The sequence below is a fragment of the Phascolarctos cinereus genome, unplaced genomic scaffold, assembly GCF_003287225.1.
Source record: "Phascolarctos cinereus isolate Bilbo 61053 unplaced genomic scaffold, phaCin_HiC Scaffold_1;HRSCAF=81, whole genome shotgun sequence".
Taxonomy (NCBI): Eukaryota; Metazoa; Chordata; class Mammalia; order Diprotodontia; family Phascolarctidae; genus Phascolarctos; species Phascolarctos cinereus.
This window is the reverse complement of record NW_027555514.1, coordinates 168,026,548-168,051,550: the sequence shown is the minus strand read 5'-3', so window position 1 is coordinate 168,051,550 and position 25,003 is coordinate 168,026,548. Positions and strand designations below refer to the sequence as shown.

At 41.5% G+C, this 25,003-nt stretch overlaps 1 protein-coding gene across 2 annotated transcripts in view; it reads right to left on the bottom strand.

The window, feature by feature from the left end:
* Positions 1-25,003, bottom strand: part of ITIH5 (inter-alpha-trypsin inhibitor heavy chain 5) — a 95,149-nt gene that overhangs the window by 24,168 nt on the left and 45,978 nt on the right. For both annotated transcript variants that reach the window (XM_020965021.2, XM_020965022.2), the window contains exons 8-9: positions 7,113-7,281; positions 2,670-2,979 (exon numbers count right to left, since the gene is read on the bottom strand). In XM_020965021.2, coding sequence (XP_020820680.1) covers positions 2,670-2,979; positions 7,113-7,281 — 479 coding nt within the window. The remainder of the gene's footprint in view (positions 1-2,669; positions 2,980-7,112; positions 7,282-25,003) is intronic.

Sequence of the window (25,003 nt, the reverse complement as noted above, 5' to 3'; positions counted from 1 at the left end):
TTATAAATATATCTAGGTTTTCCCTTTGCTTACAAGTACATGCCATGAAGGCAGCTAGATGACTTAGTAAATAGAGCGCTGGGCCTGGAGTCAGGAAGACCTGAATTCAAATCTGACCTCAGACACTTACTAGCTGTGTGACTCTGGGCTTAATCTCTGTTTGCCTTAATCCACTAGAAAAGGAAATGGGAAACCAATGTCAAGAAAACCCCATGGACAGTGTGGTCCATGGGGTCACAAAGATTCAGACATGATTGAACAACTGAACAATGATAACAACATGCCGTGAGACAGTGGTAGAAGGCATAGGATGCTGAGCTGAGAGTTAAAATTCTAGGTCAGTTTCTCGGCCACTGCCTTAGTTAATGTGATCCTTATCCTCCCCACCTCTTTTATTTTTCCAATTAGCTAGCATTTATTTTTTTCTTCCTTCTACCCAAATTTAAAAGAAACAAAAACTTTCAATACTCTCTACAAACCACCAGCAGAGTAGGAAACAAATTACTTGCTGCCTATCCGTATTACCAAGACAATCGCCTCCCATATCAAATCTAAAGTTTTCTTATGTCTTTGGAATTTGGCCACTTCCTGTCTTCTTACACTTTACTCAAGCAACATCAGCTTACTTGCTCATCACACATGGTACTCCACCTCCCATATCTCTCCTAGCCTTTGCATTCCATATCCCCAATGCCTGGAATAGTCTCCCTCCTCACATTCAGCTTCCCAGACTTTCTTCAAGACTTAGCTCCTATCCTACCTTGTCCCAGAGACTTTGCCTGGTCCCTATAGCTGCTCGTGCCACGAGATGGGAGAACCTCTCATGACGATGAATAGGTCTTCTATGGACTTAGTTATTTACTTACATCTCATCTCCCCCATTAGAACGGGAGCTCTATGAAGGCAGGAACTATAGCTTTCCCTTTCTTTGTATCCCCAATGGTTAGCGCAGAGCTTCTAATAAATGCTTGTCGACTGACAGACTGAGAATGACAAAGAAGATACTTCTAAAACATTGAAAGCTTCCTGGACAAAAAGCTGAAGGCATTAAAATGTGAGACTGCCTAGAATCACATTTCAACTTCCTGCCCCACTGAACACGGGTGAAGTAATCTAAAAGGTTTGGCAGCTTCCTATATCTTCTTCCAAGGCACTGATAAAAACTTCAGATAGGACTTTTTGGTCCAGAGCTCTGATTTCATGGGTATAGAGAATTCCCAATCAAAGCATATTTGTTCTCACTCAGCAACTTAAGAGCCATACAGAGTTCCCTGGAGGCACTGAGAGGTTAAGGGACTTGTCCAGGGTCACACAACTAGCATCTGCCAAAAGCTGAATTTGAACCCAGGTTTTCTTGACTTTGAAGTCAGCTTGTATAAATAATAATAATAACAACAGTAAAATTAGGTAGTGCTTACTACATGTCAGGCACGGGTCCTTACAACAGCCCTATGAGGTCGGTGGTATTATTATTTCCATTTTACAGATGAGGAAACTGAACAAATACAGGTTGAATGACTTACCTAAGATCACATCACTAGTAAGTGTCTAAGGCTATACTTGAACTCGGGACTTGCTGACTCCAGGCCCAGTGCCCTACCCATTGTACTACCTATCCATCTAGATAGACACACACTTATGCATGTATGTATACATGAAAACATGTACATGCAAACACACATGTACATGGGTGTGTACACACATATGTGTGTCTGTTGATACATATATATACGTTTATATATGGGGAAGAAGGGTGTCAGAGAGAGAAAGGGAACTCCCAGATGAGGAAATTCCCTCCACCAATGCAGATTAGCACTTTCTCTATAACTTGGAGAGATTGCTTAGGGATAATAGAGACCTTCCCAGGGCAGCTAATAGTCTTAGAATCTAAATGTCTAGGCCTGGGTGGGAAACCTGTGGCCTAGAGGCCACATGTGGCCTTCTAGGTCCTTGGGTGTGGCCTTTTGACTGAGTCCAAATTTTATAGAACAAATCCTTTTATTAAGGGGATTTGTTCTATGAAGTTTGGATTCAAAGTGGCATACTTGAGGACCTAGAGGGCCAAATATGGCCTCTAGGCCACAGGTTTCCCACCCCTAGCCTAGGACATTTACAAGTTAGGTGACTTGCTCAAGATCACATAACCAGTTTGTATCAATGGCAGAACTTGAACCTAGATCTTCTAGACGCAGAGACTAGATCTCTATTCACCATGCCAAGCCACCTTTAACAAAATGACCTCTCAGAGAAAAGCAGAGGAGACCAGGGTCACAGTTTCCTGTCTCCCACAAACTAGGTGTGTTATGACAGAAAGGGCAAATAATTTCTTTTTATTGTTTTTTTTTAAATTTATGTCTTTTTTATCATTGTCATATCATTATATCTTTTCATTTGTTGCTGTTTGTTTTTACCATCTTTATATGGAAAACAGAGAATTCCTGACCTGCCTGTCTCAAAGTGGTTCAGCCAGAGGATCAGGGAATAAAGAAGATAAGGTAAGTTAAAGTTTTGAAAAGTCAGAATTTTCTCATGAAACTATAATGTCTAGCAGTCCAGTCCCGGCATCCTGATGTCAGAGGTACTCATCAGATTCACTCCCTCTATCCGTGCCTGCTCCACGCCCTCCCCATTGTGGGTCCCCCTCATACAGAAGGCAGGAGGAAACTGACCCGATCAGCTGCTCCTTAGCATTGTCTTCCTCCTGCACACGCCTCGTCATGCCGCAGTTCTCCAGAGACAGCTTCTCCAGCAGTTTAAAGTCAACGTCATTTCCAATGCCGATGGTAAAGATGCAGACTCGACCTTGGGCAGCTTCTTTTGTGTTGCTGAGGATCTTACTTGACTGAGTCTCTCCCACTGTGGCCTTCCCATCCGTCAGGAAGACAATTAGAGACACGCTCCTAAAGTCAATATCATTGTCAGCTATGTGGCCATTAAGCAGTTCGATGCCTTTCTGGAGAGCCCCATTAACGTCCGTACCTGTGGATACATGCATTAAAATGTTATCAACCAAGCCTTTGACTTATCTTTTCTAATAAGGTTATATATTTACTATAGAGATATTGATTATTTACTATGGAAAGGTCCTCTATGATCAGAGAAGTCTGAATCTTGCTTCTGATACTTCTTAACCTATGTCCCCTTGAGTGAGTCATTTAATTCGAGCCTTAGTTACTCATCTGTAAAATGAGAGGGTAGCTACCAGATGGCCTCTGAGGTCCCTTCTGGGTCTAGGTCTATGATCTTAGGATCTTAATTACATCCCTGGTTAATTCTCAATTATCCTCTTAATTATCCCCACTAACGGTGGGGAGAGAGAAAAGTGACATAGATAAGTAATTTAAAAGAGTGGTTAATCTTCAAATCAGTTTTGCTTGACTTGGACTACACTATGTGATATACACTACACTTTCTTAGGATAATATTAATGATAATTTTCATTCCTTACGCCCGTGGTTCTCAATCTATAGTCCACAGACCCCTGGGGCTCCCTGATACCCTTTCAATGAGTCCTTGAGATAAAAACAATTTTCATAATAATTTGAAATATTATTTGCCTACTCTTCCTCTTCCCAATTACACATCTGTGTAAGGCCAGATTTTCTTCATATACTTGAACCAAAACAACAGATTGCAACAGATGAATGCAGAAGCATTGAATAAGAATCCAGCTGTCTTCTATTAAGATAGCCATTATTTGCAAAAAAAAAAAAATTAAAAACTGCTCTTCTCACTAAATTTTGTTTTGGAAAATATAGCTATTTTTCATAAAATGTTTACATGGAATGGGATTATTATTGTTTTTTTAAGTTAATAAAAACATTTAAAATTTTATCCATTTTAATTTCTAATATGATGAATATCAATAGACATATCCCTCATAAACAAAAACTCTATGGGACCCCCATTAACTTTTAAGTGTGTAAATTTAAGATCCAAAAGCACTGCCTCGAGCAATAGGCAGTTGATGGGGCAGAGAATTCAGTTGTGACTTGCCTGGCAGAAGGTCAGACTAGAGTGAAAATCATACCATGTGAAGTCCAAGGAATGGATCACCTACAAGTGAATGATTGAAATTTGACAAGGTATGGCCAAAACTGGTGTCCTGTGATGGTTGGTGGAGGGAACAATTCAGTACTAAGGTTTCAGAGGAATCAAGAAGACCCTCATGCCCCAAAACAAATCTCTCTCCACCCAACCTGTTTACAGCTACCTGAAGTTCTACCAAAAGTTTCATTCCTTTAGCTTTCATACTTGTAACAATGCAGATTTCTCTGGCAGAGGTAACATTTTGGATGGCTATCTCTACCTTTACCTTTACAATCTAGTATAAATTAATTTTATATTCTTTTCTGAATGCTGATTTTGATAGAAACTAGCTGCTAGAGATAGAAGGGAAGAATTATCTAAGGGTGGGACATAAAGAGAACAAAACAGAGAAATCAGAGGCACTGAAGTCAAGCCACTGACTAACATCACAATTTAGCCTCGCAACTTTCCATTTTTCAAAAACTGGTTATCTTGTAAAGGTCAGTATTAATGACCTACATTATTTTTTTTGTGAAAGAGGGAGAGATGAAGAAAAGTAAAAAACTGAAGGACAGAATCTATTTAGCAAAATCTGGATGTGCCAATCAATCAGTCAACATGCATTCATTAAGTGTCTCCTGTGTTCCAGGTACCATACTAGATGCTGGAGAAACAAATGCAATGAATGAAAGAATCCCTACTTGCAACCAAATTTCTCAAGTCTTTTCTGAGGCATCCATTTCTCAGCCTATCCATAGGGAAGATAATGAAGATATCTCTCTATGGAATACCACAGGAACAGTAAATCCAATTTCCTCATCACACAAGAAAAGAAAGAGCTCATTTTTAGGTTACCCTGGAATATGCCCTGGAATGTGAATGACCCCAAACTCAAGCAAAACCTGAAGTTCTTCTCAGCAATTAATCTATCTGTCCATAATTGGAAATAAAGGGGATTTTTCTCAATGGTTCTTTTATTTATTTTATTTTATTTTTGGTGAGGCAATTGGGGTTAAGTGACTTGCCCAGAGTCACATAGCTAGTGAGTGTTATGTATCTAAAGCCAGATTTGAACTCAGGTCCTCCTGACTCCAGGGCCAGTGCTCTATCCATTGAGCCACCTAGCTGCACCTCAATGGTTCTTTTATGTGGCAGCCTCCTCTGACCATGCGAGTAGTGATCTGTTCATGCCTTCTCATCCTCTGTGACTTCTGTCTATGTCCTCTGTATATCCACGAGAGTACAAAGATGTAAAGATATGAAAACCTCAGAGAAGACTAACTGAATTTAATGTATTTCAAAATGTCACCCCTGGGGATTTCAAAATTCCTACTGACAACTCTTCCAGCATCCTGATCTAATGATCCTTCTCGTAGTAGACCTTAATATCAATCCAAGGGACCCTATTCTCTACCTTGCTTTAGCAACCTATCAGCATGGTTACATCTTCAACCTCATTATCACAGAAATGCTCTACTTCCAAGATGTTGGAAGTAGTAAAAATTCTACTTTCCACACATGTTCTCCTATCATTTCACCTCTTCTACTCCGTCATTCCACACTGAGTTTGCTCATTGTAATCTCTGATTCCTAGCACTGTCCCAATTTTCTAATTCTGCCTCTTGCCATCTCCCTTGTTTTCATATCGAGATTCAACTCCATGGCCAGTCACTAGCTACCAACTTAGAATCCCTCACTCTTCTGAACTTCCTCTATTCCTGACCTACTAATACTCAGCCTTGGGCAACCCCTACACTATGTTTTTTCCACTCTTGCTCCCAGAAGAAAGTTCTTGGAGAAATTCCTGTGAATTTTATCTACTCTAAATTTATGGTATTCAACTGAACACCACATGAAGTCACTTCACTGAAGTCTGGTAATCTTATGCAGCTGTTACTGTTTTTTTTGTCTCATTCCCCAAAATGGCCATTTCAGAGCTTTTTCTCTCTCTTTAAGTCCCCTCCAATTTAAGATGTCTGAAAGGCAGTTGAAGCTATGAAGACTGGAGTTCAGCAGAGAGGTAAGGGCAGGATAGGCAGATTTGAGAATCACTAGCCTAAGAGATTATCATTAAATCCATGATCACTAAGTGAAGTAGTACATAGGGAGAAAAAAAGAGGACCCAGGACAGAGCCCTGTGGGACACCCACAATTACAGGCTGTGACCTGGATAAGGATCCAGCAAAGGAGACTGAGGATTGTCTTCCACAATCTGATACTTTTCCTTTCCATCTTTATTTTACAATAGTTTTCTTTATGTTCCAGTCAAACTAGTTATTAGACTATTCACCATACTCACTCCATGTCCTGTGTTTTCCTGCATTTCTCTGCCTTTGCTTATGCTGTTTCTTCATGGCTAGAAGCCCACCCCATCCCTCAAGCTATGCGGTAAATTAATTTACATAATTTGGATTAGACAATCTCTCTTTAGAATTCTTCTGCCCATCTTTTGACTGAATCATGGAAGAAGTTCCCAGTTTCTGCACAATTACCTGTGTATTATATAGCAAAAGAAAAATTCCAGGCCATTCAACCAACTTTGTCCTCACCATGACCTCTTAGCTATGCCTCTTCCACATCAAACAGTATTTTTCCCCCTTGGCACCTAGCTTATATTTCTCAGATAAGCGAGCTCTGTTCATTCAGTTACAGTTCTACCTTTGGGTAATTACTTGGCTGGACAATTCCCATCACCTCTTCCTAGAACAATAATTTTTGAGCACACAGAATAATAAGGCATCCTATGGCACCAACTTTCCCTCCACTGCCACTTTTAGGACATAGGTTCATTGTAAGGAATCAATGAGAAGCAGGGAACACCTCATAGACCTAAAAGAATTTTTCCTTATAACTTAATGGACCATCTCAAATCAGAGGCTGAGATAAGGTAGAGGGTAGGGTTTTGGTTTGATGATCGTAAGTAATACAAGTTTTAAAACTGTTATCTCTTAAAATGCAAGCTCTTAATTTGTTATCTCCCCACCTGAAGTCAGCTTCAGATTTCAAATATCTGCCTGTTGGGAAAACCACCTTCTTATTTATCATGGTGACAAAGCTAAAGCGAGAAAAAGGAAGATTTTTACCTCCAGTAGGTGTCATGTGGTGAATGTATACTTTGCTGTCCCTGATGTTATTGGGAGTCACTGATACCAGGCGATCCTGCCATACTTTTATCCGATTGGAAAACCCAACGATGTTAAAATGATCCTGTGGCCTGAGATCATGCAGGATAGTGAAGAGGGCATCTTTGGTCTAGACAAAGACAGAAACCAGTCAGCTTCATCATATGTCATTCAGTACTTCTATGGGCATGAAGGTCTTGTCTTGAAATCCCTTGTCAGTGAGGAAATGGTCAAATCAATCAGAAAAATTTACTGAACTCTTAACCGTGCACCAAGGGCAGCTAGGTGGCACAGTGGATAGAGTGCTGGGTCTGGAAACAGGAAGACTCATCTTCCTGAGTTCAAACCTGGCCTCAGATACTTATTAGCTGTGTGACCCTAGGCAAGTCACATAACCCTGTGTGCCTCAGTTTCCTCATCTGTAAAATGAGCTGGAGAAGGAAATGGCCAACCACGCCAGTATCTTTGCCAAGAAAACCCCAAATGGGGCCATGGAGAGTCAGACACCACTGAAATGACTAAACAGCAACACCACCAAGCACTGTGGTAGACATAAAACAAAATAGGACTCAGTTTCTGCCCTCAAGAGGAAAGGAGATGAGAAAAAATAAATAGAGATACCTAGGGGTCATCACTGTTTAGACCTCACCATTACCTATAACAGCTCCATCTCCAAGATCTTGAACTCTAAAGTGTCCTTTTTCTAATCACTATTTCCTGTCTTCCCACTTTTCTCACTGCCTCACATCTCTTTAACCTCATTATAGTCTTCAGTCCCTTAATCCCTCCCTGTTCTCCCGATCATCACCAATGTACTGCTCTCCCTTCACTATCTTAATTCTCTGGTTTGCTATTTCAATTATGCATTCATTTACAGGATCATACCTTTAGAATTTGAAGGAGTTTGAGAGGCCATTAAGTCCAGGAAGCTGAGAGTCTGAAGTAGATAGGTGTTAAATGACTTATCCGGGGTGACCCAGCTAGTGTTTTTGGCAAGATTTATATTTGAGTCTTCCCTACTCTGGGCCCTGTATTCTACTCACTGCACCACTTAATTATCTCCCGCCTCACACTTCCCCCCTCACCATCTTTCCCCATTCTCTTTGCTAATCCCAATTCCTAGATCAACAATAAAACCCTCTTTTCTACTACTTCAGAGTCACCAGGTACTACTGGATAGAGTCCTAGAATTAAGGTGGCTAGGTCTACAAATTCATGTTATATAACCTCAGCTGGGCTCTCACTGCTACAGGGCAATACTTCTCTTTAGCTGAATCCCTATCAGACTCCCCATAGAGACTGCTCCAAATCTTCTCCTCTCTCATAAAACCCTTCCCATCATCCCCACATCTTTCAATAAATTTTTCCTCTTGCTCTATTGAGAACTCAAAGAATCTGTCATGAGCTCCCTCATTTCCCATCTTCCACATCATAACTTCTCTGTCACCACCCATTTCCTTCCCTCCAAGAGAGAATGAGACAGTCCTTCTCCTTGACAAGACAAATTCTCTGGTCCTCCCCTTGAGTCTAACCCCTCTTATTTCCTTCATCATCTTATTTCCCTCATCCCATATAGTGGGCAGTAGAAGTTAATGGCATAGGAGCATATGCTAACCATAGCAGATCTGTAACTGAGAAGTATAAGCAACCTAGACGTATAATCCTCACAATCTGGATTTCATGCTGGAATCCCTACCAGATCCCTGCCTATTGACTGATTCTGTTTTGTTAAGTTGTTGTTAAGGAAGGAAGGAAGGTGGGAGGGAGGAAAGGAGGAAGGAAGGAAGGAAGGAAGGAAGGAAGGAAGGAAGGAAGGAAGGAAGGAAGGAAGGAAGGAAGGAAGGAAGGAAGGAAGGAGAGAGAAAGAGACAGAGACAGAGACAGAGACTTGCTTCTTGGGAAATTGATGTTTATTTCTTTGAATTTCAGAAAGTTTTCCCTGGACTCTGTACCTTTGAAAGGATGAAGAAAATAAACATATCACATAACATTCTCCTGTAAAGTTATGAGACCTTTCCAAATTCTTTCAAAAGAAAAGAGTAACAATAAAAGTCCGTTCTTTTTTCTTGCCATTCTGGAATTCCTGCCACTCCCCTCATGTCTGTTTTCTCTCTCCCAATTTGGCTCTTTCTATCACTTCCTGACTCCCATCCTTTTCTAGCCCTTTGGAATTGCAGACTGAAGGGCAGCAGAATTTCTTCTTCTCACACAACAGGTGCACATACTATGTGTCTTCATAAGCCACAAACATTCTGTGGAAATAAATAGAATTCACACCCAAATAAAGCTGTCACCACCAGCTGAAGATGACATTTTCTAAGTATCTAACCCTGTATATTACAGCAGAAAATGAGTTGAGTAGACATTATTTATATCTTTGAGGAACTCTATGCTCCTAGACAGCCCTTATCTTGGTAAATATATGAAAGATGTAGATACAACTAAATCACAATATCAAACTAATAAAAAAAATAACTGTGACTAGCTACTTGTACTGAATACAAGTTTAGTATTACAATTCTGCAAGCATTAATAACCACTGACTGAAAAGCCCTGGAAACTTCTTTTAGACCCATCCTGAAATTTCAGTGATGTAGGGTAAAGATAGTCTCCAGCAAAGCAGGTTGGCATCCTGAAATCTGAGGACACTGAGGAACTAAATTACTTGCTCAGGTCACTTAGCAATTTATCAGTGGCAGGAATTGAACACACATTCTCCTGACACTGAAGCTGGCTCTCTATCTACTATACCATACTACATCAAGGACCCTCTTCTCTTCTCTTTGCAGATGTGAGATATGTTGCATAAATTAAACCAACAAAACTTGGCAACTGATTGGATGGGAGCGGGAGTATGCTGAAGGAGAAGGAAGAGTTAAGGATGTTCTGAGGTTATAAACCTGGATGACTGGAAGAACAATGTACACTTAACAGAAATGTGGAAGTCTGAAGAGGAGTTAATTTAAAGGGGAAACAGAATGGGACACAATGAATTGTCTTCTTGGACATGTTGAGTTTGAGGTACCAGTGAGGCATCCAAGAGGAGCTATTCAGCAAGCAGCTGGTTATTGGAACTTGGGATAGAGAAGTAAATTTATATTTTTAGATTTGAGAGTCATTTGCATAGAGATAATCATTGAACCTGGAGGAGCTGATATCACCCAAAGAAGGCGAAGACAGAGAAGATGGTCCAGGACAGACCACTGTGGGACACCCAGTCACTGAGGTTTTATATTTAGAAAGATGGCTTTGGGGAAATGAAAGGGGCAGGTCCAGTCTGCCCTGGGAAAATTCCCACATGTGTTGACATCAGTTTGATTCAATTCAAACAAACATTTATTGTTTATAGTGTGCAGAGCACACTCTGGAGGAGACATAAAGCCTAAATAGGACACCACAGTGTCAATAGTTCAGAACAGAGATGAGACACGAATACAGATTAACCATAACTCACAGTATAACACTGGTACATTAGAGAGATGAGAAATGAAGAAGAGGCCCAAGGAAGTGGACCTATTTTTGTCATTTCTCATCTTTTCTTCCAACTAGATTTTCCATCCCAGAGTAAGTAGCAAACATCCTCAGCATCCTCCTTAGTCATTTTGTCTTATCTCCTGTCAGGGTTCCCAGTTCGGCTGCTATGTAATGAAGTGACCAAAGAAAGCAACCACAGAAGCCTCCCCAACCATCCCCCTCCCTGTCCTGTATTTAGAAGCATTTAGCCCTGACTGATGTCAAAAGCTGGCCAGGAGCCACCACACTTGAATCGGGGGAAACTTTGTCGGGTGGTTATGATGTTTGTTTAGCTGCTGGCATCCTTAGGGATCCTTAAATAGTGAGTTTAAGGCCAAGAGAAGGATTGGCCAGGCCTTTCTACTGATGTTTTTTCCCATTGCGCTTGCTGCTCTGTTTGAGGAATAGGTTATTGGGTTTGGAATTTGTTGGTGTTTTTTTTTTCATCTCTCTGCGAAATATTTGGATCTCTCCACCCTCCTCTTTTCTTAGCACTTGCTACAGGTTTCTTATGACCTTGTAAGGCCACAGCTGCAAGTTATCCTTAAATGACCTGAAGAATGGCAGGACAGTGGGACCCCTCTGTTTCTCTAGCCTTTTGTGTTTGTTACAGCCTTTCAGATGTTACCCCCAGAGGGAAGCTTGGCCTGAGCTACCACTACAGTGAGTTAACCCTTTGCTTGCTCATACCCTGTGCATAGGTGGTCTGGTGAGCTACATTTGGGAGCTCTGCCATGTTCTCTTTCAAGGAGTAGGACGGGCAAAAGTTCTGGAGAAAAGAGTGCTAATAAATGCTACTAGGCTTAAGCCAGCTTTTTTGCACAATGTGCTTGCATGTTAAAGACTAACAGAACTGTGTTCAGACATTTTCATGGATTTATGGGTCAGGGGGATGAAGAAACACACTCCATAGAGATTGTAGGAAGCCTGACCAAGCAGGGGGAGATTTTATAGTACACTATACATACTTGCAGCTAGGTGGCACCATAGAGCACAGAGCACTGGGTCTGGAGACAGGAAGACTCATTCCTGAGTTCCTGAGTTCCTGAGTTCCTGCCCTCAGACACTTATTAGCTGTGAGGCCCTGGGCAAGTCACTTAACCCTGCTTGCCTCAGTTTACTCATATGAAAAATGGGGGAAAATTTTTTTAAAAAAAGAAAAAGAAAAATGGGTACACAATAGAGAAGGAAATGGCAAACCACTCAAGTATCTTTGCCAAGAAAACCCAACAGACTTTGTCCATGGGGTCACACAGAGTCAGACATGACTGAACAACTGAAGAAAACAACAATATATACATGGCCTTAGACTACACCAGTAAGGCATGGTTTTCACATAAAGTCACATGATATCAGTGATTTGCTAAATACTATTCTAATCATCAATATCATCATGGGTCTTTGCATTTATAGCTCTACAAGAAAGACACGATAGTCTTGACCTACTAACTGTAAAAGCTGATCCAAAAAAAAATTAATGGATATCTGAAAAGAGAATCATTTATTGTAATCTCAGGTTGGAGAATATCTTTACAAATTACAGAGAAGGTTAACAGGTAAGTCAGGGAATTTAAATGGAAAAGACCAGACTAGATCAAGAATTATTAACCAGAGATCCACAGTCTACGGATAGATTTCAAGGGGTCCATGAACTAGGGTGGAGAAATAGTAGATCTTTATTTTCACCAATTTCTAACCAAAATTTAGCTTTTTTTTCCAATCATTTAAAAACATTGCTCTGAAAAGGGGTCCATAGGCTTCACCAAACTACTATGGGGGTCCATGACACAAAAGAGGTTAAGAATTCCTGGACTATACAATCTTTAAAGACCTTTCCACTTACAAGTCTATGATCCCACAATCAATCAATAAATAAGCATGAACTGGTGCTATGCTCTGGAGATACAAAGACTTAAGTCACAGCCACTCAGGGACCATCCATTCTGCAGCGGAGACAACATTTACATATCCGTTGTTTAGCCAATTTGTCATGTCTGACTTTTCATGACCCCATTTGGGGTTTTCTTGGCAGAGATACTGGAGTGGTTTGCCATTCTTCTCCAGTTCATTTTACAGATGAGGAAACTGAGGCAAACAGGGTTAAGTGACCTGCCCAGGGGTCACTAATAAGTGTCTGGAGCCAGATTTTAACTCAGGTCCTCCTGACTGCAGGCCCACTGCTCTATCCACTGTGCCACCTAGCTGCCCAATTATTTTATATACAATTATTTACATACATATACACACAGTAAAACTATAAAAATGTTTAGACCTGTGATTTCATTGGCAAATAGAGCTCCTAGGGAGGAAACTGTCTCTGATGAGCAGTTAATCTACAATTTATCATTTGATATCCTGGAACACTGAGAGGATCACACAGCCAGTATATGTGGGAGGTGGGACTTGAACTTGGTTTTCCTGATTCCAAGGCCAGCACACTTGAGCTTACTTACTCTCTCTCTCTCTGTCTCTGTTTCTCTCTTTCTCTCTGTTTCTCTCTGTCTCTGTCTCTCTCTGTATTTCTCTGCCTCTCTGTCTCTCTCTTTCTCTCCTTCCTCCCTCTCTCTCTCCGTTTCTCTGTGTGTGTCTCTCCTCTCTCTTTCTCACTCTGTCTCTCTCTGTTTCTCTCTCTCCCTCTCTCTCTGTTTCTCTGTGCGTGTCTCTCTCTTTCTCTTTCTCCTCTCTTTCTCTGTTCCTCCCTCTCTCTTTCTCACTCTCTGTCTCTCTGTTTTTCTGCTCTGTCTCTCTCTGTCTCTGTCTCTCTCTGTCTGTCTACCTTTCTCTCCTATTCAAGGCTGTCTCTGTTTATAAAAATAAGCACATGGTAATTTTTGGCCAGAAGGTAGCTATGTCCCTTCCCTGGAGAGCTAAAGGAAAGGTCTCTATCTCCTCTTGCTCAGCATAGTTAAGGATGGGTGACCGAAGGAGAATGTGAAAACTCTTTCCTTGGAGATATATACAAATATAAGATCTGAAGGGAATGGGGAATGAATCTTAAATGATGAAGCATCACACATCTGGGGCCTAGAGCCAAGAGGGCACAAAGGATGGCTTCTAACTTGTTCTTTTTAATACTTTCTTGGATTATAACAGGTAATGTTAATTTTTTAATGGAGAACATTCAATGGTAATTAATTCCACTTCTCAGATATACATTCCTTAGATCAAAAGGTTTTTCCTTAAAAAGATATAGTTATGGAAGTTAATCCTAGCTCTGCCTTTGAGTTGTTATTTATACTTGAAGTAAATCTCTTAATCTCTGTCTGAAGTTCTCCATCTACAAATGTAGGGATTTTAATTACTTATCATTTTCTTGTGGAACACTAGAAAAAAGATCACCCATCTCGTATGACGATTTGTTCCTTTGCCTGTAGCAGGCACCAGAACTGAGACAATTGAGGGGCTGATTCCCCTCCTTCATCTGTCACTATTAGGCCATTGCCTATATACTTCTTCCTCATTATGGCCACTGACCATAATGGTAGGTCCTGGTACAGTAGTGTACCCTAATATCAGTGAACCACTTCCTGAAGGACTGAACCCATTGCCCACCATACTCTTGGCATGCCTTGGAAGGGAGAAATGTGTTCCTGTTGGAACCAACAACTGGTGAACCACTTTAAAACCGCATCAACCACTCTAAAAGTGGGAAGATATTACATAATAAAAGTCTCGGAGTGAAGCATCTGTAGAGGCAATGAAAGACCTAGCTGTCTGTATAGTACTTCTCAAGGTCCCCATGAAGCAGATATTTTCAAATATTTTTGTATCTGCATCAGACAAGGCCTAAATGGCATTTCTGTTACAATTCCTGGGTTGTTGTACAAAAAGAAAGGGAAAATTATGACATCATATGTGAAAGCAAAGTTCAAAGGGAGCTGACGTGTTAGGTATTATTTCTGTACACTAAGAGTACTATTCACTCACTTCACTCTAATTTATACCAATAGGTTTTTATTTTCTCTATCACTTTTCCATATGGTCCATAATCTCCTATGATAACCGCTGTATTTGTAGAAGGGATCAAAATTGGGATGGCTGGAGGGGTGAGCTCCTCCCACATAGGACTCTATCTTTAGCTCTTAAAAGAGTGGCTTGCATCTTGTATGTGTGTAATAAATGGTTCATGTTTTTTTTTTTTATTACTGGTTGTTGCACTGAATGTCAGCCCACTCTCCAGCTATATTCACACTGAACATCAGAAGAAGTACCACATTTAAAACTTTATATGTGTCCATCGGACTTGAGCCACAGAAAAGTACTATGACCACCCTGAACAAATCTGAAACAATCCTATTTTCTAAAGGCAGTCCAAGGAAGAGAGGGCATACCAGTTGAATGCTGGGCAAATGCCTGGTCACTTGGAAGCTAACTTTCACTTCTTAAAAATCCAATTCATTTCAATGCATCTAATAACAATAATAAATAATAATAGCATTTATATAGCATCTACTATGTGCCAGGCACTGTGCTACTTACTGAGTGCTTTACAAATCTATCTAATTTGATACACAAAAACCCAGAGAGGTAGGTGCTATTTATTATCCCCATTTCAGAGTTGAGGAAACTGAGGCAGAGAGGTTTTTATTGGTTAATATTGTGTGCTTTTAAGTGACTTGCCGAAGGTCATGCAGCTAATAATAAGTGTTTGATCCCAAATTTGAACTCAGGTCTTCCTGACTGTAGGCCCAGTGCTCGATCCACCATGTGCCACCTAGCTTACAATGTTCTAGGCACCTGCAATACAATGACAAATTTTTTTACACTGCCTTCTCAAGAGCTGAAATTCTACCAGTTTATAAAATATACAAACAAATAAGTAAATAAAAGATAATTTGAAGAGGGAGGAAGCACCATCAACTGTAGTTAAGGAAAAGCTTCCAAGGGAGGTGGTGGCTGAGCCTGGCAGGGATCTAGGGATTATTTCAGGCATAGATGAGGATGAAGGGCAGTCCAGGCAGCAGGCACAGTCTGTGCAAAGACTTGGAGTTTGAAGATAGGGAACAGCAAACTTGCAGGTAGAGAGGAGGCAGCTAGGTGGCTGAAGTGGATAGAGTGCTGGGGCTAGAGTCAGGAAGACCTGAGTTCAAATCCGGCCTCAGACACTTAGCAGTTGTGTGACCCTGGACAAGTCATTTAACCTCTGTTTGCCTTAATTCACCGGAAAAGGAAATGGTAAAACTCTCCGGTATCTTTGCTAAGATATCCTCATAGACAGCACTGGTATGCTACAGCCCACAGGGTGATGAAGAATCAGACATGACTGAACAACAGGAGTGTGTGACGATAGGAGGAGAGAGCAGACCCTCCCTGCCTGCCACATCTTACCTTTATAATTCCATCAGCACTGCTATTTGCACATAGATGGCAAACTTAATAAATGGTTATTGAATGAACAAATGAATGAATGAATGCTTCTACCACTCCCCTATTACTATTGCCTAATGACTTTAGGTGGGAGGTAACATGATATAGTACACAGAGAATCTGCCTTGCAATTAGGAAGATTCGGGGTCATTTCCCATCTCTGTCACATGCTGGCTGGGTGACCCAACTTTCCTTTGAGCTTCAGTGTGGGTTCTCTCACCATATTCCCATCACTTCATTCTCAGCCACCAGTTCTCCTTTGATAGGGAGAATAATATCTGGAATAGACATTCAGGCATTTTAGAGCCATTTTGTGCTGGTAAGTAGAGATTTTTTAAAAAATATCAAAATGAAGGATGAGCATTGAACTTCAAGACTGTCTCACTGGGCACCTGCCCCTCAACAGCCTGTGTTTGTCTGATAGACACATAAATGTAGAGTGAGAAGAGACCTCAGGGGCCATCTAGTGCAATCCTCTCACTTTAGAGATGAGGAAATTGAGGGCAGACACTTGAAGCTGCCCAGAATTGCTAATTAGCCCCCAGGCTGTCTAAAGGCTATGGATAGTGTTAATTATTATTTGGCATGGTGGTAGGGGGCAGTTAGGTGACACAGTGGATAAAGTGCCAGGCCTGGAGTCAGGAAGATTCATCTTCCTGAGTTCACATCTGGCCTCAGACACTTACTAGCTGTGTGACCCCGGGCAAGTCACGTAACCCTTTTTGCTTCAGTTTCCTCATCTGTAAAATGAGCCAGAGAAGGAAATGGCAAACCACTCCAGTGTCTTTACCAAGAAAACCCCAAATGAGGTTACAGAGAGTTGGACGTGACTAAAAAACACTGAACAACAACAACCAGGAGGCCTAGCCCCAGGGCGAGCACTACGGAGAGTGTAGGGAGCAGAGCACGGATGGAGAGCTGGAGTTGTGCTTCGAGTGGACAGATCGACCCAAAGACCAGTGGTGTCAGGCCATGACACAGAAGAATTAGTAGCAGTAAAGGAGTGAAATAGTACAAGTGAGTGGTATGTGCTTGGATGGGGAACTCAAGGGTTTTGGAGACCTAGGAACTTGTGAAAGAACCTTGAGGGGTGTGTGTGTGTGTGTGTGTGTGTGTGTGTGTGTGTATGTGTATTTATTTGTTTTGAATATACTCATATGCATGCATCCTCCCAGTCACTCAGGCTTACAACTCGGGTATCATCCCCAACTCTTCTTTCTCTCACACACTCCGCCATATTGAATCAGATGCTAAGTCCTGTCATCTCTAGCTTCACAACATCTCTTCACATGTCCTTCTTGCCTCTGACATTGCCACCACCCTGGTACAGGCCTTTGTCACCTCACTGCTGGACTGTTCCTACAGTCTGCTGGTGTGTGTCTCTGCCTCAAGTCTCTCCCTACTCCAATGTATCCTCTACTCCCCAAAGTGCAGGTCTGACCATGGCCTCCACCTCCCTCATCTCATTCTGTCACCTCCAGTGGCTTCCTGCTGCCTCTAGGATCAAGCACAAAATCCTCTGTTTGGCTTTTAAAAACCTTTATAACCTGGCCTCTCCTACCGTTCCTGTCTTCTTACACCTTACTCTCTTCCACACACTCTGAGATCCAGCAACACTGTCATTTTTATGGTTCCGCACAATTGACAGTCCGTATTCTGACCCCAGGAATTTTCATTGGCTGTCTCCCATGCCTGGAACTCTTTCTGTCCTCATCTTTACCCCCTCTGGCTTCCTCTGCTTCCTTCAAGTCTCAAGTAATGTACTACAAGAAGCCTTTCCCAGTCCTCTTTAACCTTAGTTAGCCTTCCTTCTGATATTTTCTCCAATTTATCCTATATATGCCATCTTGTCTGTATATTTGTTGCTGTTGTTTACTCATTTTTTAGTTGTGTCTGACTCTTCTTGACCCCATTTGGGGTTTTCTTGGCAAAGACACTAGAGTGATTTGCCATTTCCTTCTCCAGCTCATTTTATTGATGAGGAAACTGAGGCAAACAGGATTAAGTGACTTGCTCAGGGTCACACAGCTAGTAAGTATCTATGGCTGGATTTGAACTCATGAAGAGGAGGCTGCCTGACTCCAGGCCCAAAACTAGATCCATTGTGCCACCTCGATGACCCTTGTTTGTACATAGCTGTTTGCAATTTCTCCCTTGAAATTAGAAACCGGTAGGATAGGTTTTTTTCCTTTCTTTGTATCTTCAGCATTTAGCATAGCGTGTGGTACATGATAGATGTTTAATAAATGATAGTTGATTGGTTAGTTGATTGAATGTGGAGAGAGTTAGTACCATGGAAAAATGGAAGCTGGTGTGCCCCACTGGTGCCCTAGGCATTGAGATTGTACGGCTCTGGGCTTCAAGTCCTTCCATTACACCAATATTTAGGAAGCAACGTGGAAAAAATCCTAGAAGTCTCCACAAGGGAAAACAGAACAAGGTGAGTGTGACTAGTTCTTACCCTTTACTCTCTCAGCCTTGGCTTGGCTGACCTGGTCTTGACCTGCACCCTGTCCTCATAACTCGTCCCCTCCCACAGTAAGGCAGAGCCTTAGCGCAGAGTAACAGGCCTTAATCCTAATCTTTAGTTTTATTCACTAGGCCATATGTCTCTCTCTCTCAAGAATACGAAGTCAGGACTTTTCGCTATAGAGTGTTTTCCTTTGTTCTACAATTCCTCCGCCTTGCCTCCTTTCCTCCGAAAAGACAATCTATTCTTTCTCTGTTTGCTACATGTTCAGGGCCATGGCTCTGTATCCCCTTCAACTCCCTTTTCAATGTTGCTTTTTGTTCCACTGAGAGAGAATGGAACAAAACAAATACTGACCAAATTCAAATGAAAAAGACTGGGTGATTCCAGATAAAAAGTGCCCTTATCTGGGCCAAGGGGAGGACAGAGTTTGGATAGCACTGTTCTTGATGCCTAAATGCTCCCTTCAATGATAAGAACATTAGTCGAATTTCCCCTCCTGTAAATCAGGCCTGGACTCTTGGCAATGGTGATGGTACATGTTCTGTGATTATTCAGCAACACGGGAAAATCACTAGAGGAATGCCAGGATGCATGAGAAGAGACTAAATATTTACAAGCGTTCTCCCCCTGTTTCTTGGGACCTTTATACAAATTACTGCAGACTTTTGGAGTCAGGAATTACAGAAAGTTAGGGTCCTTTTGGCTACAAACCCCAAATATCAAATTTTAGGTGAATAAGAATTTCACTTCAAGTAAAAAAAAATGCTCCATGTGTGATGAAATACTCCCCATCTTTCTTCACATATCACTTGATATAACACTGTATTGGTAATAGTGCAGAAAGCATTGGTAAAACTATTGTTCAATATTCTTGTGGGGTTTTTTTTCTTCTTTTACTTACCTTATACTAACTCTCTAGCCTCTTGTGAGTCATGAAGTACTAATATTCTCTACTTGGCAAATGAAAAATGTTTCATATTACTCTCTGAATAGAAGTAGGACATATCAGTCATAAATACAAATGAAGTTGCGATCAGCAGAACGCCCTCTCCTCCCTTCCCCATGCTTCGAAAATTATGGGTAGCTGAGGCTGGCAATACCAAGGATCCAGTGAGATGACAGCTTTGTGCATGTTTGTGCTTATCTACCGGAAGCCCAGACCAAAACCAGGCCTTCTTGGTGCAGAGGTTGTCAAATAAATGTTGGACAGTATTCACTACTGACTGAGAACATTTGTTCTGTCCCTCCCCACCATCAGCTGTCTGGTTTTCCTTTGGCAGACAGAGGTCTGGGGAAAGAGTCCATTTATGTAACTGGGGCAAAGAGGGGGGCACGGTAGAGTGGCTACCGAAGAGGAAATGTCCTAAATAACAACTTGAAGTTTTTACTTCTGAAGGAATAAGGTTAGGGGTGGGGGGGAAGAGAAGCAATATAAAAAGAAGAAAGGTACAGGGAGTGAGTCCATGGCTGAAGGAAGCATTGGCCAACAAGATTGTCATGGCTCAGTGTGGGTGACAGGCAGAGAGCCCTTGCCTGAGCAGGGTAGGAGGTGGGGTGGGGTAAGAGGAACGAGGTGGAAGAGGAGACAATGCCCTAAGACTGCATAATCAGTGCCTGCCAAATGGACTCTTGGTGGAGTCCAGCTTCCAATAGCCCTGCTCTAATTATGACTTGTGGCTTCAGCATTAAAAACCTAAAGGCTCTTAGAGCAGAATCAGCCCCTAATTTAACAAGGCATCTTCAGCATATAAACTTCTGTGGTATAACGAGCTTGCCCACATTGGCTGGAAAATGCCAATTATTTACCAACTATTCCGGCCTTTGCCCTTCTTCAAATTAACTTCTGTCCCTTCCAGTCTCCTAGGGCTCACATCTTGCTTATCAACAAAGTCTTTTTCCCAATCCTCATTTCTCTTTCCCTCTGGGGCAATTAATACTGTTGTTTAACTTTCCATTCCAAAACAACTCACCTGGAGTTTCTGTTCCACCACAGTGACTTAGTTCTCCAATTGCTTTTCCTCCATCTTCCTCCTCTAACCCCAACTAACGCTCAGTCTTTGAACCTCTGCTCTTCTCTTCAAACCAATGCCCCTGGTGAAATCATTATTTCAGTCTCAAGACATTGAAATTATATCTTACTTCTCCCTTTCGTTTAATCAGCTAACAAGTCCTACCTTTGAAATGTCTCTCATATCCATCAATTCTTGTCCTTTTCCTTTGCCACTATTCCATCCAAATCCTGATCACCTCTCACCAGGCTCACTGAAATAGCCTCCAAACTTCTCTGCCTGGCTTCAGTCTTTTTCCACTCTAATCCATACAGTATACCATTAGAAGATAAAGCTTCTTTTAAAAAATATATATACTTTAGTTTTTTCCCTGATTACATGTTAAAATTTTTAACACTCTATTTTTAAATTTTTGGATTCCAAATTCTCTCCCTCCCTCCCCTCTCCCTCCTTGAGAAGGTAAACAATTTGATATAGGTTATACTTCTGCAGTCCTACAAAAACATATTTCCATATTAGCCATGTTGCAAAAGAAAACAGAGACAAAAAAAAGAACAAGAAAAATAAATAAACCAAGAAAAAAAAATGCTTCAATCTGCATTTAGACTCTACCAGTTTTTTCTCTGGGGGTGGATAGCATTTTTCAGAAGTTTAACTTTTTTTTTTTTTTTTGCTTTTAGGCAATTGGGGTTAAGTGACTTGCCCAGAGTCACACAGCTAGTAAGTGGCAAGTGTTTGGTCTGAGGCCGGATTTGATTTCAGGTCCTCCTGACTTCAGGGCCGGTGCTCTATCCACTGCACCACCTAGCTGTCCCCTGGAAGTTTAACTTTTTAAGATTTTTTTTTCATTGTATTGGTCACCTGTTCAAAAACCATTCCAAATTTCTCTCAATATAAAATCCCAAATTCTTCATGCTTTCAAGACTCTACATAATTTAAGCCCATCTATTTCTATAACCATTACACCCCACTCCTCTAGCCAGTACTATCTTCTCACCGTCCCATGAATACACTGTGCTTATTGCTGTCTATGTGCCTTTGGTCATGCTGACTACTCAAGGATAGAGAGCACAGAATTTGGAATCAGAGGACCAGGATTCAAATCCTGATCCTATGATTTTTGTGACCTTGGGCAAGGCACTTCAGTTCTCTTGGCATCCATTTCCTCATCTGTAAAACAAGAGGCTTGAACCAGTTGATGTCTGAGGTTTCTTCCATCTATTAAACTAGAATTAAGTAGGAAGTCTTCTATTTGGTGTTTAATAAAGTCCTTCACAACCTGGGTTTCACAATCTATCTTTCCAGGCCTTTTCTACATTACTTCTCTTTGTGTATGTTATGTGTAGTTCAGCCAAACTGTCCTCTTTTCTCTTCCTCACACTCCATACTCCAATTTCCTTCCATCTGCCTTTGCCTAGAAGGCGTCTCTCCTCACCTCCACCTCTTACAATCCCTAGTGTCCTTCAAAACTCAGTGCTGCCTTCTATAGGAAGCCTTTTCTGGGTCCTCTTATTTCTCATATTGTTGTTCAGTCATTTTCAGGCGTGTCCAACATTTTTTATCCCCATTTGGGGTATTCTTAGCAAGGATAATAGATTGGGTTGCCATTTCCTTCTCCACCGCATTTTACAGATGGGAAAACTGAATCAAAAAAGGGTTGAGTGACTTGCCCAGGGTCACACACAGTGAGTAAGTATCTGAGGCCAGATTTAAACTCAGGAAGATGAATCTTCTTGACTCCAGGCTCAGCACTTTATCCACTGCATCATCTACCCACCTCTACTTCTAGTACCTTCCCCCATCCCAAATTAACTTGTGCTATGCAACATATATACACAATTATAATATATTTATAAACTTGTGTTATATTTGTGTTATACATATGTGCATATATACATGTATGTATGTCTATATGTATACACAGAGGCACACATATATACACATATACGTATATACAGTACAATTTATAACATATGTACGTGTTGTCTCCCCTCGTAAATTGTAAGTTCCTTGAAGGCAGGAACTGTTTCATTTTTGTCTTTGCATCTCCAATGCCTAGCACAGTGCCTCATTCATGGGAGGCATTTAATAAATATTTGTTGATTGATCATGTACTCAATTTTTGCTCTGGAATTCAAGATGCAAAGTGTCTTTTAGCAAATAATATCCTGCTAATTGTTGTCCAGAATATTTTTGTTTATCTCCCAATTCTTTGAAGAAACTACAGGGACTTGAATTAGAAAAGTCATACTACTATTACTAAAAGGCAATTTCTTTGAAACTAAAAATTCAAATCTGTGCTAATGGGCTAGGAGAAAAAGAATTTTGCTCACTGTCTTCCATGCATTACTTCATGTCTCTGAGTCATAGCTGGGAGGCATCAGTTCTTTCTGCTGCCTATAAAGTATCCCAAGTCCTAGTTCTTCATAGTTGTGATGTGTTTCTACAACACTGATCCGTCGGTGGCCAAGTGTAGACAGAGGCAGTCACCCTTCTCTGACGAGTTGCTATCAACTGGAGTGACCTCAGATTACACTCCAATTAGTCATTGCCCTAGAGAGCAAGATTAGAACAGAGGCAGGGGGTGGCTATGCTTCCCTCTCTTCTTGTGGGCTCATTTTCAGATGTTTACGCAAAGGCCAACAACCTGACAGTTAATGGGGGTGGGGGGTAGCATGAGGAAGAGGGAGAGTGCTAAGAATTACTCTGGGTAATATTGGTATAGTGCCAATTTTCAGTGGTTCTCGAAAGAATTTTCAAGTAATGTCTCATGTATCTTCATACCCTTTCAACCCTCCTCCTTTCTTATCTCCATATGTGCATTCAACAAATTCTCTCCTAAGTGGATCAGACAACATCCACGTGGCCCCTTCCAAACACTGCTCTTGCTCCTATAGATTCTTCCAAGTCAACAGCCTCCCAGGACTTATCCGGGTTTTGTTTTGGAGAAAACAAAAAGTAGGGGACTGGAATTCCAAAGACCTGGGTTGTAACCTCAATGCCACCACTTAACTAGTAGACACGGACTTGGGATAAATCTGTTCCTCTCTTGGACGCCCTGCTTGATCGTTTAATGTAATGTACACTTTCAAGCCTCTAAACCTTGTGGACACACTTCTGTTCCTGATCAGGCATCCTATTTTCTCCCTATTTGTACTTCACCTTCTAGCTCTGAATCTTAAACTGGGAGATGGGGAGGAGAGACAAGGAACAATGTTTGTCTTCTATATATGCCAAAGGTTTGGTTAACACTCTATAAAAGTTAAATAATCAAATTTAAGAACCACTAGTCTATCAGATTAGGCCATATTCCTTTATTATTCACACTTAGGATGCTAAGCTGGTTGGATCTTCTTCTTTGGCAGGGGGATTAGGGGCAGGAGGGCAGTACATGAACATCATGGAGCTTGGCAGGCTAAAGGTTGTGTTACTCATGCTTTGAAAAATACAAAACAGGTGGTGCAGTGGATAGAGCAATAGAGCACCGGCCCTGAATTCAGGAGGATCTGAGTTCAAATCTGGCCTCAGACCAAACACTGGACATTTACTGTCTGTGTGACCCTGGGCAAGTTGTTTAACCCCAATTGCCTAAAAAAAAAGAGAAAAGAAAAAGAAAAACACAAAACAGCCAAGCCTGGAGGGGCACGTGCATAATTCCTGCTACCAGGGAGGTTGAGGCTGGTGGATCACTTCAGCTCAGAAGTTCTGAACTACAGTGGGCTAAGCTAATTAGATGCCCACATTAAGTTAGCATTAATATGGCAAGTCTTCGGGAGTAGATGTGGATGGCTGAGGGGGGTGAGGTCAGGCAGGGCCACCAGGTTGCCTAAGGAGGGGCAGACTTGCCCAGGTCAGCAATGGAGCAAGGCAAAGCTGACTTGTTGATCAGATTGGGACTGGCCCATGAGTAGCTCCTGGACATCCAGGAGAGGAGAGGAGAGGAGAGGAGAGGAGAGGAGAGGAGAGGAGAGGAGAGGAGAGGAGAGGAGAGGAGAGGAGAGGAGAGGAGAGGAGAGGAGAGGAGAGGAGAGGAGAGGAGAGGAGAGGAGAGGAGAGGAGAGGAGAGGAGAGGAGAGGAGAGGAGAGGGGAAGACAGAGAGGAGAGGAGATTTCCTAATACCTCCTAGGGAGAGACCTGCCCTGATCACTGTTAGAGAAAATAAAATCTTAGGAAGTATAGCAAATCAGTGGAGGAGAGGGAAATAATGAACATAGAGTCCATCATAATCGATTCAACACTATACCCACTGGATCCCACATTCTTCATTTTATATTAGCAATTACATACTTGAAACTCGGAACTGGTTATTTGGTTTCTGTCTCAAACTTACTGAATAAATTGAAGATATAAAGAAGAGCTTTTAAAAGCTACCTGGGAAACCAGTCTAATGTTATCCTAGAACAATACTAATTGTCTATGAGTTTTTGAAAAGCCATGGCAAGAAAAATACCTGCTACAAGGTGCATTAATCATCCACACTTGCCAAGGA